Source organism: Pagrus pagrus (assembly GCF_965226575.1).
Source record: "Pagrus pagrus genome assembly, chromosome: 13".
In the NCBI taxonomy this organism is placed as follows: Eukaryota; Metazoa; Chordata; class Actinopteri; order Spariformes; family Sparidae; genus Pagrus; species Pagrus pagrus.
The window spans coordinates 10,405,798-10,420,287 of record NC_140197.1 but is presented as its reverse complement, the minus strand read 5'-3'; the positions used below and the strand labels follow the sequence as shown (position 1 = coordinate 10,420,287).

Genomic DNA, 14,490 nt, shown 5'->3' with positions numbered 1-14,490 from the left:
AATATTTATTACATATTTGTAATGTAACTTTTTATTTGAAAACAGTTAATAAATGTTTTTTATTATTGCAACAGCCAGAGTGGTTGCAGTAAAACCGAGACTTTTCTTTCCACAATCAAAATGCTGTGGAGATTTATTTTATTGGATGCTGCACCCTTGTGGTACTGTTAGGTCATGTTTGTCCTTGTAGAAAACAAGTTTGCAAGACAAAAGGAAAGAAAAACTCTCTTGGGAACTTGTCCTTGAATATCTCTGTCAGTAATCAGCATACATGAGTACTGGTATGAGAACAATAGAAGTACTACTTGTGTCTGCTGTCAGGACCTTTAGGGAAATTGGCAGCAACTTTCATCCTTCCCTGCTTTTTTTATTCTGGGAACTGAAACATAATAATAGCCACAGATGTCCACTCCTCCAAAACTCACGCCTCTGCTATTGAGCCAATCAGCGTCGTCTGCGGAGGCTGAAGTGTCCTCTGAAAGCAGCCATCTTCAGTGATGATGGCTATACAGATAATATAATATAAAGATAAACAATAAAGAGAGTATTCATGTTTTTGATCTTAGTCTCAGATCTGCCTTCACATGGACAAAACGGTCGAATTTGCGCAAGAGTAGTTGACCAAAGTTAATGTTTGGCACATGATTCAATGATGCTGCCACACTCAATATGGCACGCAGCTTGGTGCGCATTACGTGATGACGTCAGGTTGTGTTTTGACGCTCAGTGCCGCTGCGCTGTCAACCTGAGAAGCAGAAAAGGGAAACCAGGACAAGGATTGTTGTCCCCTTTAACGCAGGTAAATACTCTTTATACTACGACCACCATGCTTTTACCGCTACTCTCAACACACAGCGCTCGTACAGTACAATGTAATGTACACTATTCGTAATGGTCGTTCGTTGTGCTGGTAACACTCAAGTAACGAGCTAGCTGGCTGGAGCTAGCACCATTAGCTTGTTGCTACAGTAAAGTTACCTAAGGCCACACAAGCTAGTTTAGCTTGGCTACAAACCAAAGTGGGTTGGCTTTCTGGACTGGTCTGCTTGCGTTACACTTTCTTCACTTTTCTTCGTTAGATATTTCATTGAACATTTTGATATGAATCATTGAGAGTTAGTAGACAAACGTCTTCTGATGGGACAGTTGTGAAATGTGCAATACTGCCATTACTTCCACTGCCCAATTACAGGGCTGACTAATACATTTCACTTCAAGTTACCAGTTTTATGAATGTAAATAAATGTAGATAATGTTTATTTTATAGATTAATCATCATGGCATTGAGAAGCGCTGTGTGCCGCCTGTTGGTCAACCCTCAGAGATGTGCCTTCATCTCAGCGTCCAGGGCCCAGGGAAGTGCAGCACCTGCCAGATGGGGTAAGTGTTATGACCTGGCATGACATCATGCCAGCCACAGTGGTAAAATACTTTAAAGGGACAGTTCACCACCCACAGTTACAACTTTCCCTTCCAGGTAGGTTCAGTTTCATAAAGCTCTCATACCCGCCCACACGGAGACCCATGGGAGCCTTCTTTTATTTGAAGCTATATTCGACACTGTGGAGTCTGTAATTTGACAAAGACAATTGTATATAATTGTATTTAAAGATTAAGGAAGTGTATCTAAATGTAACCTAGGCAGTTTTAACTGTGCTATAACAATATGTAGTGACTGTATTTTCTTTAACTATGTTGGATATTTAGTGAAAATAGTGTTTTATTTTCTAATTATGCATTTAATTACATTTTTTTCACAAATTGAGTTAATTAAATTTCTTGCATAATATACATTTTTCTGGTTTGAATTTTCCACAGATGCAGAGAAGACTGAGCAGAAGTTTAAAGCCCGTAGGTGTTCATAGCTTCTTATGTCTGACATCTATGCCAGAGATTATATTTTGAATTGAGCCTCTCTCCAGAACGTTTTTCTTACGATGTTAATTTTTGCTCTTCTTCAGCTAAAGCCCAGTTCAACTGGCTTGATGCCTTGGACCTGGATAGCCAGCTGACGGAGGACGAGATCATGATCAGAGACTCCTTCCGGACGTACTGCCAAGAGAAACTCATGCCCCGCATTGTTATGGCAAACAGAAATGAAGGTGAGTCCGTTGGTTATTTCTTGATGTTTTTTATTCAGCATGAGTACCCATGTCGCATTCACATGCCTAATATCTGGTTTAGGTGTTTGTAAGTGGTCATGCTAAACGCAGATTCTTAAAGCTACAACAAGGAACTTTTATTTTTGTACATTCTGGCAGCCTCTTTGGACATACGATGACAAAGGTGAAATGAAGAAAACTTTGTTCTAATATCGCACAGTAACACAAGTCTAAAGAGCAGCTTCTTTCCTCAGGCTGTGAGACTCCTTAATTCATCCACAGCACTCCGCAATAACAAATCGTTTTAATTGTATTACTTACGTCGTAAATGTACCCAGTGACAGGCATTAAGAATAACTATTTTAGTTATACATACATTGCCAGTGTTCTTGCTGATGGTCTCTTTTGCTGTAGGTCATAAAGTAGTCACTAGTTCATTTAAAATGTTTCATAACCAGTTCTATGTAGTAGCTTTAATGAGATCTTGATATGTAATGTGTATCTTGGCCTCATGTGACAGCTAGTTGTATGTATTTATTTATTTATTTATTTTCAGTGTTCCACAGAGAAATTGTGTCAGAGATGGGAGAGATGGGTGTCCTGGGCCCAACCATCAAAGGTGAGTTTGTCAATTCACTTTGACAGGCATACTTTGCACAAGGTACTGCATCTATGTTACCAAGTTAATCCAACATCAGTAAATGCCCTTTAATTTGTATGACCTAAACATAATGGACCACGGATGTGTGTTTATTGTAGCATTTTATTGTGAACTGTAACTTCTCTCACATAAATGACAGTCTGAAATGGACTTTGGCCATGTGCACACTGGACTTGTGTGTGTTTGTTTTTGAGAAATCTCTTGAGTGTGTTTTAGCCCAATAAACCTTCCTTGATTTCCTAACATTGATTCATTTAATGCTTTACATTCTATGTTTAATAACACTGACAATAACTCCTCCCATGTCTTCATATAAAGGTTATGGCTGTGCTGGGACAAGCTATGTGGCCTATGGTTTGATCGCCAGAGAAGTAGAGAGAGTGGACAGCGGCTATCGCTCAGTCATGAGTGTGCAGTCGTCACTGGTCATGCACCCAATCAATGCCTATGGCACAGAGGAGCAGAAACAGAAGTATCTCCCCAGGCTGGGTAAGAAGCAACAACAATTTTATCCCTCTCAGTCTAGTGTCAGGCAGTTTATTTACAGCAATAGATAGGTGAAGATGAATCAAATGTTAATCCATTAACCAGAAGAAGCCAATGATGAGTGACTGAGCTCCATGTTTATTCTCCTCTGTCACTCCCAGCTCGTGGAGAGATCCTGGGTTGCTTTGGCCTGACAGAACCTAACCACGGTAGTGACCCGGCCGGCATGGAAACCAGAGCCAAATACAATCCGTCCAGTCGCACCTACTCTCTCACCGGCTCAAAGACCTGGTGAGTCCTGGGAATGTGCCAAATAAGAAGATATGTTAATTAAATGTTTGTATGCAGATATCTCCCTTTAAATTGTTTTCCTAAATAATATATCTTTTACTCAAGTTCAGGGGGCATCAGTCACACTGGTTTTAGAGAATAGCTTTTATCTGTTTGAGCAAATGAACCCTTCATTTGCTGTATGATCCAAGGAAGCAGTATAAAATATAATTTGCACCAATGTAATGCTTTTTCCCCTGGTTTGTTTAAGTCACTCCAGATGCTGACTTTTTTTTAGTCACATTAAAATCTGCATAATGATAAATAGAGGAAACAGTGTGATGTGTCTACTTATTCAAGTACCAGAAATTCTGACCAGAATAATGATGACATGGTTGCAGAAAGGCTCTGATGTTTATGTCATGTATATGTACACCCAAATATTCTGACTGAATTCCCTATAAACTGCGTGGTACGACCACTGGCAGATGTTCTTTTTAGTGACCTTAGTTTTATGCTTTGTTTTATTTTATTTTTTTCTTCATCTATTGTTTAAATTTTTCGTATAAAATATCTGTTTTAAAGATAAATGTTTTGTTGTGGCTCTATATGTCATTAGTTGTCCACATGGTGGAGCTGTTCACACTTAAAGTACTGAAACTCACAGAGACACTGCCTTTTTTTCTGTAGTTTACTAAAGTCACATTTGATGAGACTAGGGGGAAGTTATTTAATAATGTCATATGAATAAAAAAGTCCACAATGCTTTAGGTCCAAGACAAAAGTAATATTAGAAGAAAGACTACACAAATGTTCACAGCATTGTGAATTTATGAAGAAAACAGGTTGCAGTACCTTTTTTTGTAGTTGGTAAGTACAGGTCTGACTTCACATACACAAAGGCATATCCCTGACACTCTGTGCCTTCACCTTTAGGATCACCAACTCCCCAGTGGCAGACGTTGCTGTGGTCTGGGCAAAATGTGATGATGGGAAGATCCGTGGCTTCATCTTGGAGCGTGGCATGAAGGGACTCTCGACACCTAAGATCGAGGGAAAGTTCTCCCTGAGAGCCTCGGCCACTGGCATGATCGTCATGGACGAGGTGGAGGTTCCAGAGGAGAACCTGCTGCCTAACGCCACCGGCCTTGGGGTGAGTGGAATGAAACCATCAGTGTTGTTGGTGATACTTGTACAAAAATAACACCTTTGCTCTCTTACATTCATAATATACACACGTGACTCTCTTTGTTACTGTACATATTACACAGTGTGGCTTTTACAATTGAAGCACTTCAAATTCTACACTACATGCAGCAGTAATTCTTCATCACTCTGCTTTTGCTGCCTCCAGGGTCCTTTTGGCTGCTTAAACAACGCTCGGTACGGTATTGCGTGGGGCGCTCTGGGTGCTGCAGAATTCTGTTTCCATGCAGCTCGACAGTACACACTAGACAGGTCTGTGTAATGTGTGTTTAGTAGTCTCTATGCATGGGTATTTTATAATGTTTTAATTACACTAAATTAAATTAAATGTTAAAAAAAAAAATACACGCATTTTTAGTTAAATTTTGTGGATTTGATTATTTACTGATAATCATAAGGATATTGTTTTCTATTATCAGGATCCAGTTTGGCGTGCCGCTGGCGAGGAATCAGCTGATGCAGAAGAAAATGGCTGACATGTTGACAGAGATCACAATCGGCCTACAGTCCTGTCTGCAGCTGGGAAGACTCATCGATGAGAAAAAGTAAAGATGACTTTGTCCTCTGACTGAGGTGGAAGTCTTGTCATCATTTCTGACTGTTGCTTTCAGAAAGAACAAATATCTGATGAAGTATTTCACAATGTGGCAACTGTGTCTCTTGGTAGTTAACACTAAACACAAAGCACACCTGAGGCTGATAGGATTAGTTCTGCAGGTATTTGGTCATAATACAAAGTAATGATGGGGCTAGAAAGATGGAGAGTTAAAGGATAACTACCGTTTTTTACAACCTGGACCTTATTTCTAGCAAAATATATGGTCATTTACTCACCCAGATAACTTTGGTGTCATTTGGCGTCGTTCGGACGAAATTAGATCCAGTGTAGCGCCGATATATCCATATAATGCGAGTAACGGGGCATCGACACACAGCCTCTATAACGCATTATCTGCCACGAAACTAGTTCATTTCACCAATATTTTGTTATGATATGCTAATGCTATTCCCCTCTGAGTCCGGGCTCGTCTATTGTCAACATCCGGGGTCTGTAGGTTGATCTACTACCTCTGACCTGGAAGATGTCGTCTCTGAGCTGCGCGCGCACCCGCGACAGCCCAGCTTGTTTACCTATAGCTGCTACTGCTAGTTTGACCCCGGATGTTGATAACGGACGAGCCCGGACTCAGAGGGGAATAGCACTAGCATATCATGACAAAATATTGGTGAAATGAACTAGTTTCGTGGCAGATAATGCGTTATATAGAGGCTGTGTGTCGATGCCCCGTTACTCGCATTATATGGATATATCGGCGCTACACTGGATCTAATTTCGTCCGAACGACGCCGAATGACACCAAAGTTATCTGGGTGAGTAAATGACCATATGTTTTGCTAGAAAAAAGGTCCAGGTTGTAAAAAACGGTAGTTATCCTTTAAGGGATCACCAACGTTCATCCTCTGAGGACCATGAAAAGTACCAAAATCTAATGGCATTCCCTTTCTGTAGTTGTTACGATACTTCAGTCTGGATGAAAGTGGTTGGCAACCAGCATAGCTAACCCTAAAACTAATGCAAAACAAATATGTGTGTGTTTTCTTAACAGAGCAGCCCCAGAGATGATATCCATGCTGAAGAGGAACAGCTGTGGTAAAGCCCTCGACATCGTCCGGCAAGCCAGAGACATGTTGGGAGGAAATGGCATAGCAGATGAGTATCACATCATCCGCCACGTCATGAACCTGGAGGCTGTCAACACATACGAAGGTGAGGAGGAGGAGTAGGGATAAACTGTTTGTTTGAATTTAATTGCTTCATGATACTTTTTGAGTATATTAACGCCACCTCCAACTGGCTTCCTGTTGATCCTGTTGATCCTGTCCTCCAGGTACTCATGACATCCACGCCCTGATCCTCGGCCGAGCCATCACAGGGCTGCAGTCCTTCACTGTGGGCAAATAGAGCCCACCTCTCCCTGTTGGAGCCTGCTGTTAAAGATGAAATCCGCATGACGACTCTGCAGCAGAGTATTTAAAATAATTCTAACCTGTATAGTGACAATGTTTGTTTTCTCTCAGGTTTGTAGAATATATATTTGAGTGCTTTATTTTGGGTGAAAGAACAAGTCCCCATTTTTGGTCTGTCTCTGAACTTGTGCTTTGTTGTGCAGTGTTGTTAATGCAGAAGTCAATTTTTGAAAAACATAAAGGGCTATTTTTGTACTCTCAATCACAACACTTTAACAAGATTTCTTTTCAGCTCCCTAATTCCCAGTTGTATGGACAACATTGTATAGACTGTCATGGACACTACTGTAGCGAAGTTTTAACAGATCTGAATGAGATGCTGCTGGTTACTGATGTATGCAATGTTAATACTGTAATTATAAAACAACAAAGCATAAATGGCCACAACTTGTTTGGAATTACCTGTGATGGTTTTTTGTTTATAATTTGATCTCATTATGCAGATGTTGTCATTGTGTAATTGGTCTAAAGGTAATCTCACACAGATGACAAACTACTATTGTTAGGTACATCATGCTGATTACCTCTAGCACTTTACTGGCTCCATCACTAATATGTCATTAATTTCCATGGTTTGCCAGAGGTCAAGAATGTTGATCAGAGCTTTAATAAATATGAGGTTACAAGGTGTTTTTATTTTAATTTTTTAAAACACAAGGGTTTAAAAATATGTTTGGGTCATTTGTGCTGCATCTATTTTTTTAAAATGGACTGTTGATGATGAATTGAGGAGTCTCAGCCTGGGGAATGAAGCTGCTCCGTAGTCGAGGGATATGTCAGCAGACACTTTTGTATCTTTTTCCAAATAGCAGCAGGATGAACAGACTGTGACTGGAGTGGGTGTTGTCTTTTAGTATCCTTTGGGCTCTGCAGACATCTGACCTCACTGATATCACTGATGCTCCGTAGATGGGTACCAGTGATGTTCTGGGCAGTTTTAATCTCCTGCTGTATAGCCCTCCTGTCGTACAATGTATTGAAGTATTCCCAATGTCTGCCGGGGTAACCATGACACAACATAAATAGATAAATAAATAGAAGTGGAACCAAAAAGCTCTGAGATATGACGTATGAAGCTACATGCTGTACAGTTTCCTCAGCAGTGAAAGAAATACTCAGATCATAGTAAAATCAAAAGTCCTGTTTCAAAATTTCACTTAATTACAAGTACAAAAGAGTCAGTAAAATGTACTTAGAAAGGAAAAGTTCTTGGAAAAAACATCATTTAGACACTTTCTGAAGAAAAATCTTCACTGTAGCTGCTAAGCTTAAAGTGTTGTGCATAAGCCCGAGTGAGTGAGATTTGGGAAGGCAGAAACCAAGAGACCTGTGACAACTCTGAGAGGGAGCTTCAAAGGCTCTTGAGGGTAGAGGATAACATAAATGCAGTCAAATGGAGGGGGATCTGGGAGGAGCAGGTGCATTAAGCTAAAGTTCCACAGGAATGGCTTCATTGAAAACATCACTGTTAATGTCCTGGAGTGGCAGTAACAGAGTTAGTCCAATGGAGAATTTGAGGCTGCTTCCCTGACAAAGCTTGAGCAGTTTCACAAAAAAGAGTGAAGCAACCACAGCCAAAGGTGCATCTACTAAATACTGAGTTGGATGCAGTGAATACATGCAGAGATGTAGTTTATATTCTGTATTTGCATTTCATTTAGATAATGCCATAGACAGCTTTTTCCAGTTTGACATTCATGGGGCTTTTTCTCTGATTCACGTTTCTCTTTTTATTATCTACCTCACTTTATGTCCTGGACAATTAAGCAGCCGTGAACCCTACAAAATGTTCCCAGCCCTGAGCAGATAATCTCTGTTTTGTTTTATTTTTTTCTCTTTAAATCCACGAGGGCATGAAGGATGTTAAACTAGGCAGTAACCCCGGACAGATAAAGACCTCCATCCTCTCCAGCTTCACTGCATGTCTGCCACTGTCACTTTGAGGTGAAGGGAATTAAACAGCTGCCAAATCCCTGCCTGTACATGATGCCCACTCGTGTTGTACATGGCTCTTACGTAAGGAATTTGCTTCTTTTTTTTTTTTTGGACCACGTTCTTTCATCTTTCGGCATGTGTAGATATGACTCGCTGTGACTAACTGTACCCTTAATGGACCCAGTGTGTGGACAGTCAGAAGCTGGCATGTTGCTTCCCTTGTGTTTCTCCTTCTCTCTCATCCACACATTAGCAGCAGCCATGACAGTCTAATACTCTGATGATTAGGAAGCTTTTCATCTGAAATAATCATCAGGATCATGACCCCAGTGAGCTAGCAGCTCTGACACAACGAGTGACAAACATGCTTATCCCTTCACTACACCGAACCACAAGATTATGATTTATGAGTTGGGATTTGTGTGTATGAGTGGTGCGACCTTTGTGGGATTGGTGAAGGCACATCTTCAGTTTGAATTGATGTAATGTAACTTTGTGCTTTGTCTTGACCCTGGATGTGGTGGCAGATTAACCTCAAAGCAAGAGAAGTCTGGGTTGTTCCTGGTCTACCTGCTAGAAACCCTGAATTGCCTGTAGATGACAGAGTGAGTTTGGTCATCTGTTAGCCATGTCATAGACTTCAGACAGATATTTTTTTTAATCTGGGCCTCTTGAGGCAAGAGAGCTGACTGGGTGTCCCCCTCAGTCCTGGGAAATGTTCCTAAAAGTAAACCATTGGCTGGATAGAGCGGAGTTTAAACCCAGTTGAGGACTTGGTGACTAGAAGTAGAATCCATCAGGGGGAAACACACTGAGCAGATAATGTGCTGGAGGGTGTTTGACTGATCCTCACCTCATCCTCACCTGCCGAGGAGCTTTGGTAGGTCAGCCCCCAGTGGTGCTAGGCAGGATCTAGCTGAGGGTCTGACCAATGGTAGGTCCAATCCATGGATGTATTAAGAGAGCTCTGCCACTCAGCCTTGCTGCCAATTCTTCCAAGTAGTCAGCTGCGAAACCACAACAGAATCAATCTCTTTCTTACACTGTAACCCATGCTAATTATCACTTTTTGTAGCATGTATTTTAATCAATGAAGGTTATATATTTGCAAAATTTTCTGAGCCTTAAAAAAGTATTTTTTTACACAGTGAGAGACCACTCAACACAGAAACTAAATTGGAAGCTGGTAAAACTGTCTTCTTTATCTTATGTGACATGCAATATATATATATATATATATATATTTATGTATATCAGGGCCCTTTAGCATGTGGCTGCTTCCTCCTGCTGTGGGTCAAGAACCGCCCCTTTAGTTTCTGATCACTAGTAGCGCTATGGAGCAGTGTTTTCGCAAGTGGGTGCCCAGGCAGTGTGATTTTAACATACTCTCAGTATCACACTGTTCCACTGCTTGACAGTTAACGCGTCAACAAACACAGCAGTTGTTATAGCAGATCTTGTGACCCGAAAAAGCTGTCTGGCTCGATAGCGTACCATCCTACATTGATTTCCTGATTTATTTTGAGGCCTGCATCTTTCCAGTCATTCCAGAAGTGTTGGCCCTGATTCACGTTTTGGTGCCATTACATAGAGTTTCAAGCACATTTTGATGATTGTCATGATAATACCGTGAATCGCACTTATTTTAACCTGGGATAACTGTGACACGATGATGTCATATCGTCCCATACCTAGGCTGCACTTTTTTTTAGGCCTTGTGGATAAGCACAATGTGTTTTGGTCCACAACAATGTAGTGTCATTGTAGCACACAGGGCACCTTTAAACCACCGAAGGTCTGTATAAACAAGAATTAGCAGCTCTGCCTGGGTCTTCAGGGTCAGACATCTATTTTCTACCCCTGCACACTTAACACCATGTGCGTGACTCAGGCTGTCACTCAGACTCATTATGTCGTAGGCCACACTTCAGTTTGTGTTGTGGTTACACTGGGCTGCATTGTAAAGCATTGTGTTCCTTTATTAAACTTTCCACTCACCCACATCCAAGCGCCCCCCTGACATCAGGGAAACTCACACCAACATGGATCAGCGCAAATAGCTCCTGATTGATTTCCTAAGAGACGGCTTCTGGGTAACTTGAAGGAATTAAGGGCACAGTGACACGTAAGCCTGTAGAGGCATGTGGACACAGGCGCAGCGGACTGTGCTGCGAAGTGGGCGGACGCGCCGGCTCAGGAGCGCACGCAGAGGACGCGCTTCACTTCAGCACCAAGGACAGAGAGGAGGAGGGTGCAGCAGCTCCTGGGCACTTTACAGGGACGACCGTCAAACTGCTGAACCTGTGGGATGTATTTAACCGAGGAGAGTCACTCACTCAAACATTTGGATGGATCTGGAGCTTCAAAGTAAGGTCGACGAGGCTGGAAGATGAATGCAAACTGTTAAATGCTGCCACTCAGATTTCTTCATCCATGTCTCTCTCCTTTTTTTTCTCTCTCTTTGCAGAATTGGAGGATTTGTCTTCTTGCTCATGTAACTCTGCTTCATGTGAGGAGCATCACTCTCATGTGTGGAGGACGGTCCAGTTTTAAGTGAGGAGCCAGAAGTGGGAACAACAAGAAGTCCCTCATCATGGATGGCTATAATTTCAGCGGCTTGAACTCCACTGATGAAGCTCAGGCTTACCCGTACTCACTGACAATAGACCCTCTGTACAAGCAATACAAGCCCCCACCGAAGGAGCTCATCCCTTTGCCGAAGGCGGTGGTGTATCTTCTCATGGCTGCCCTGGTGGTTGTTGGAGTTGCCTATGCGATTGTTGGACATCTCATCAAGGATCTGGCCATTGACATAGCAGGTAGTGCTTTCTGATGTATACAGTTCTGCCAACCATGTAACATGCACACCGAGAGTTAGATGTATGGACTGTCATATGTAGAGCTTCAGTGGCCTACATGTTGATGGTCAATGAGACAGGCAGGCTACACAACATCTGGTTGCATTATAATGCAAAGGCAAGGGTCAACCATCAGGGCTCAGTCTATGGATCAGTGGTTCCCAATGTCTTTCCCCAAGAGGTAGCCTACACCCACAGCCCCATTAGTTCATTTAAAGCAGCTGTAAGTGATATTTTTTTAAATTAAAAGTGAAGTGTTGAATAGCGCTTTATTCAAACAGTGTGTTCAGTCAGTAACCCATGTCCCTTCCCATGCAGTAAAAGAGAAAAGACATTTTCTGGTATCCCTGCCCAATTTATCCAATCAGGACAGAGAACTACATAAAGAGGCGGTCATATTTACTGGCAATGGCAGAACAGTGTAAGCTTCCAGCTCCAATTCCAGCCCTCACATTGGCGGGTTACACTACCGAACACGCCAAGAAAGAGGCAAAGAGAGCTGCCTCGAAAAAAGGAAAGGGGTCGTGCAGCGTGGTGACGTAGAGAGGAGGGAGGGGATCGCTGCCTGCAAAACGGACAGGAAGTCAGCTAAAACAACAACGCTTACAGCTGCTTTAATGTAATGCATTTAAACTATACTTTCAGCTGACGACAGTATTTGAACTGTTTATTAATTACTTTGAGCAAATTATTCCAGCTTTCTGATTTGTGTTGCTATAGCAGTACTGGTCCATTCCTACCACACCGATAAAATAAAAATGAATTAGTATCATGTTATAATGTGATAATTTGTTAACATAAAATGTTACATGTTATAATGTGATAGCTTATTGTTATAACTTAAAATGTTGGAATGACTACTGAGTACTGAACATGTTGACAGACGTCGCAGCAGTGATCCCACAGCAAGATGGTCTCTAGTTTTTAATCAAGTCATAATACCTTTGCTGCCCCACATTATACTGGCACCTGCATAAGTCCTCCCAGGGGTACATGTAGGCCTTGTTAGGAATCACTTATTTAGGGTATTGTCTGTAGTAATCAAGAGCAACAAACTTCAGCAGCCACTGACCCTTAAATCTTTCTTTCATTGGTGGAATTAAGTCTACAACCCCTGTCTCCCTTCTTTAGATTGTGTGTTGGGTCCGGTTAATGATGAAGAATTGGAAAAGGAAAACAACCCGCAGCGCACAACCTTCAGCCATCCTCCTCCAACGCATCCATTTCCTCACAATGCCTTCCATGTGTGGGACCAGGATGACGTGGTCATCCCTCTGCCCCACGACGAGAACCCCCAGATCAGCCCGCTGCTGATGGCTGCTATCCCCTACATCCCGTCTTTCTTCCCGCACCAACACAGCCCAACAAGTTACAACTCTATGAACTTCTCTGCCAGCCCATCCAGAGAGCTCAACCTCCCGAGGGAGGTCTGATTTTGGACAAGGATCACGATCATGAACAGCCTTGACGACCAGCGACCAAGTGTTGGAACCCCAGCACACATAAGACACATGCAGATATGACTTCGAAGTGTCTGATGTGGCCGTTGTCATGCAATGTGTAGAAACCCTGTCTTATGTTTCCCTCCTCTGCCAGCAGATGTACAGCACCCAATTACCTGCAATGATTACACTGTGTCCTCCTGTCTTGTGCATTGATGATGATTTATTAGAATTATGCATCCTGACGTAAGACTGTTGTCTCTCACACATCATATATAAAGAGTCAAACACCATGAGGAGGGGAACCCAAGGACATAAAGGGATAACTGGAGAAGATCACTGGATATTTTCTCTATGTGCCTGAGCTTCAGAGAGGAGCTGATGTGTTAGATTAAGTTTAATAGACATTACATGTTGGTAAACGCTGTTACTGATACGGCATACCTACTGTTTCACTTATTTGTGGATGAAATAAAGGTTTTTCTCAGCAAAGTCTGACACGTGGCTGTAAGATATAATAGTGTAGCACTCAGTAGAAAATGTGTGAATGTTACTGATTGTATTTCTGTTACACGTTTGTTACCACTCTTACCTCATCTTGGCAGGGGTTGCTGCCCTATACATAGTCCTGGCATTAACAAAGCTGCTTCCAGCCCGTAAACAACCAGCTGGCTGTCTCACACACTCCAGTAAGATGTTATTTCAAGACACTGAGGGATTAGCTTAAGTGGAAGACTTACGGGAGTTCCAGCAATTCAACATGTACACAAGTTAAATCCTGTAGCCTTTATGGCAGGTGTCACACGGACTCACGGGTTCCCCTGTCTGGTACGCAGAGCCCATCAGTGCAGCTTATAGGACATACAGTAAGCCCACAGTATGTAGCATGCTGGGAAAGTGAGCTGATTTCTCATGTAATACCAGCTCACAGCAGCTTCTGACTTCAACGTGCTCTTAAAAAGGGTTTGAAGAAAGTTTGAAATCACTGCTCAATTTGCGGCTTTGATTTTAATCAATTCAAAACTAGTTGTAACGCTATTTTTAAAGCTGTGAAAATATATATTTGAAATGCAGTCCAAAACAGAAGAGGTCTTATTTTTCCACACGGCTGGGAAGAACAAGCTTTGTACAGACAGAGGTGAAAAGATGCTGGACTTTTCGATCCTTTGCTGACCGACTGAACCAAGAGACTCTTGATTCTCATTTACAACTCCTGTCTAATGTCATGTGCCACTTCTTACATCAGCAGCTTAGTAAGTTAATTTGAGCATTGGCCTGAAGGTGAACCTCAGTGTGGAGCAGTGTGGCAAGAAATGAGAGCAGGGTGACTGTTAAACTCTATTCAACATGTGATGTAAGACCAGATTTACACTTACAGAAATTACAGGGGATGGAGGATTAAATGCAATTTAAAAAAAAAACTGTTAATCAGCATGTTACCATGACGAGATGTCAGACAATGTTTAATGCAAATTTGGAGGGACTTTTTGGCCATATTTCAG

The 14,490-nt window shown here is 41.9% G+C and overlaps 2 protein-coding genes across 2 annotated transcripts; both read left to right on the top strand.

Moving 5' to 3' along the window:
* Positions 1–711: 711 nt before the first annotated feature.
* LOC311268091 (glutaryl-CoA dehydrogenase, mitochondrial-like) lies at positions 712–7,383 on the top strand. The gene is made up of 12 exons (XM_084371465.1): positions 712–799; positions 1,268–1,380; positions 1,819–1,851; positions 1,962–2,102; positions 2,659–2,721; positions 3,082–3,252; positions 3,411–3,540; positions 4,456–4,672; positions 4,874–4,977; positions 5,145–5,270; positions 6,333–6,493; positions 6,615–7,383. The coding sequence occupies exons 2-12, from the start codon at positions 1,278–1,280 to the stop codon at positions 6,686–6,688; spliced, it is 1,323 nt and encodes a 440-aa protein (XP_084227591.1). The 5' UTR covers positions 712–799; positions 1,268–1,277; the 3' UTR covers positions 6,689–7,383.
* Positions 7,384–10,886: 3,503 nt separating this feature from the next.
* Positions 10,887–13,805, top strand: LOC311267850 (uncharacterized protein). Its single transcript, XM_084371094.1, has 3 exons — positions 10,887–11,055; positions 11,156–11,507; positions 12,678–13,805. The coding sequence occupies exons 2-3, from the start codon at positions 11,282–11,284 to the stop codon at positions 12,977–12,979; spliced, it is 528 nt and encodes a 175-aa protein (XP_084227220.1). The 5' UTR covers positions 10,887–11,055; positions 11,156–11,281; the 3' UTR covers positions 12,980–13,805.
* The last annotated feature ends 685 nt before the right edge of the window (positions 13,806–14,490 follow it).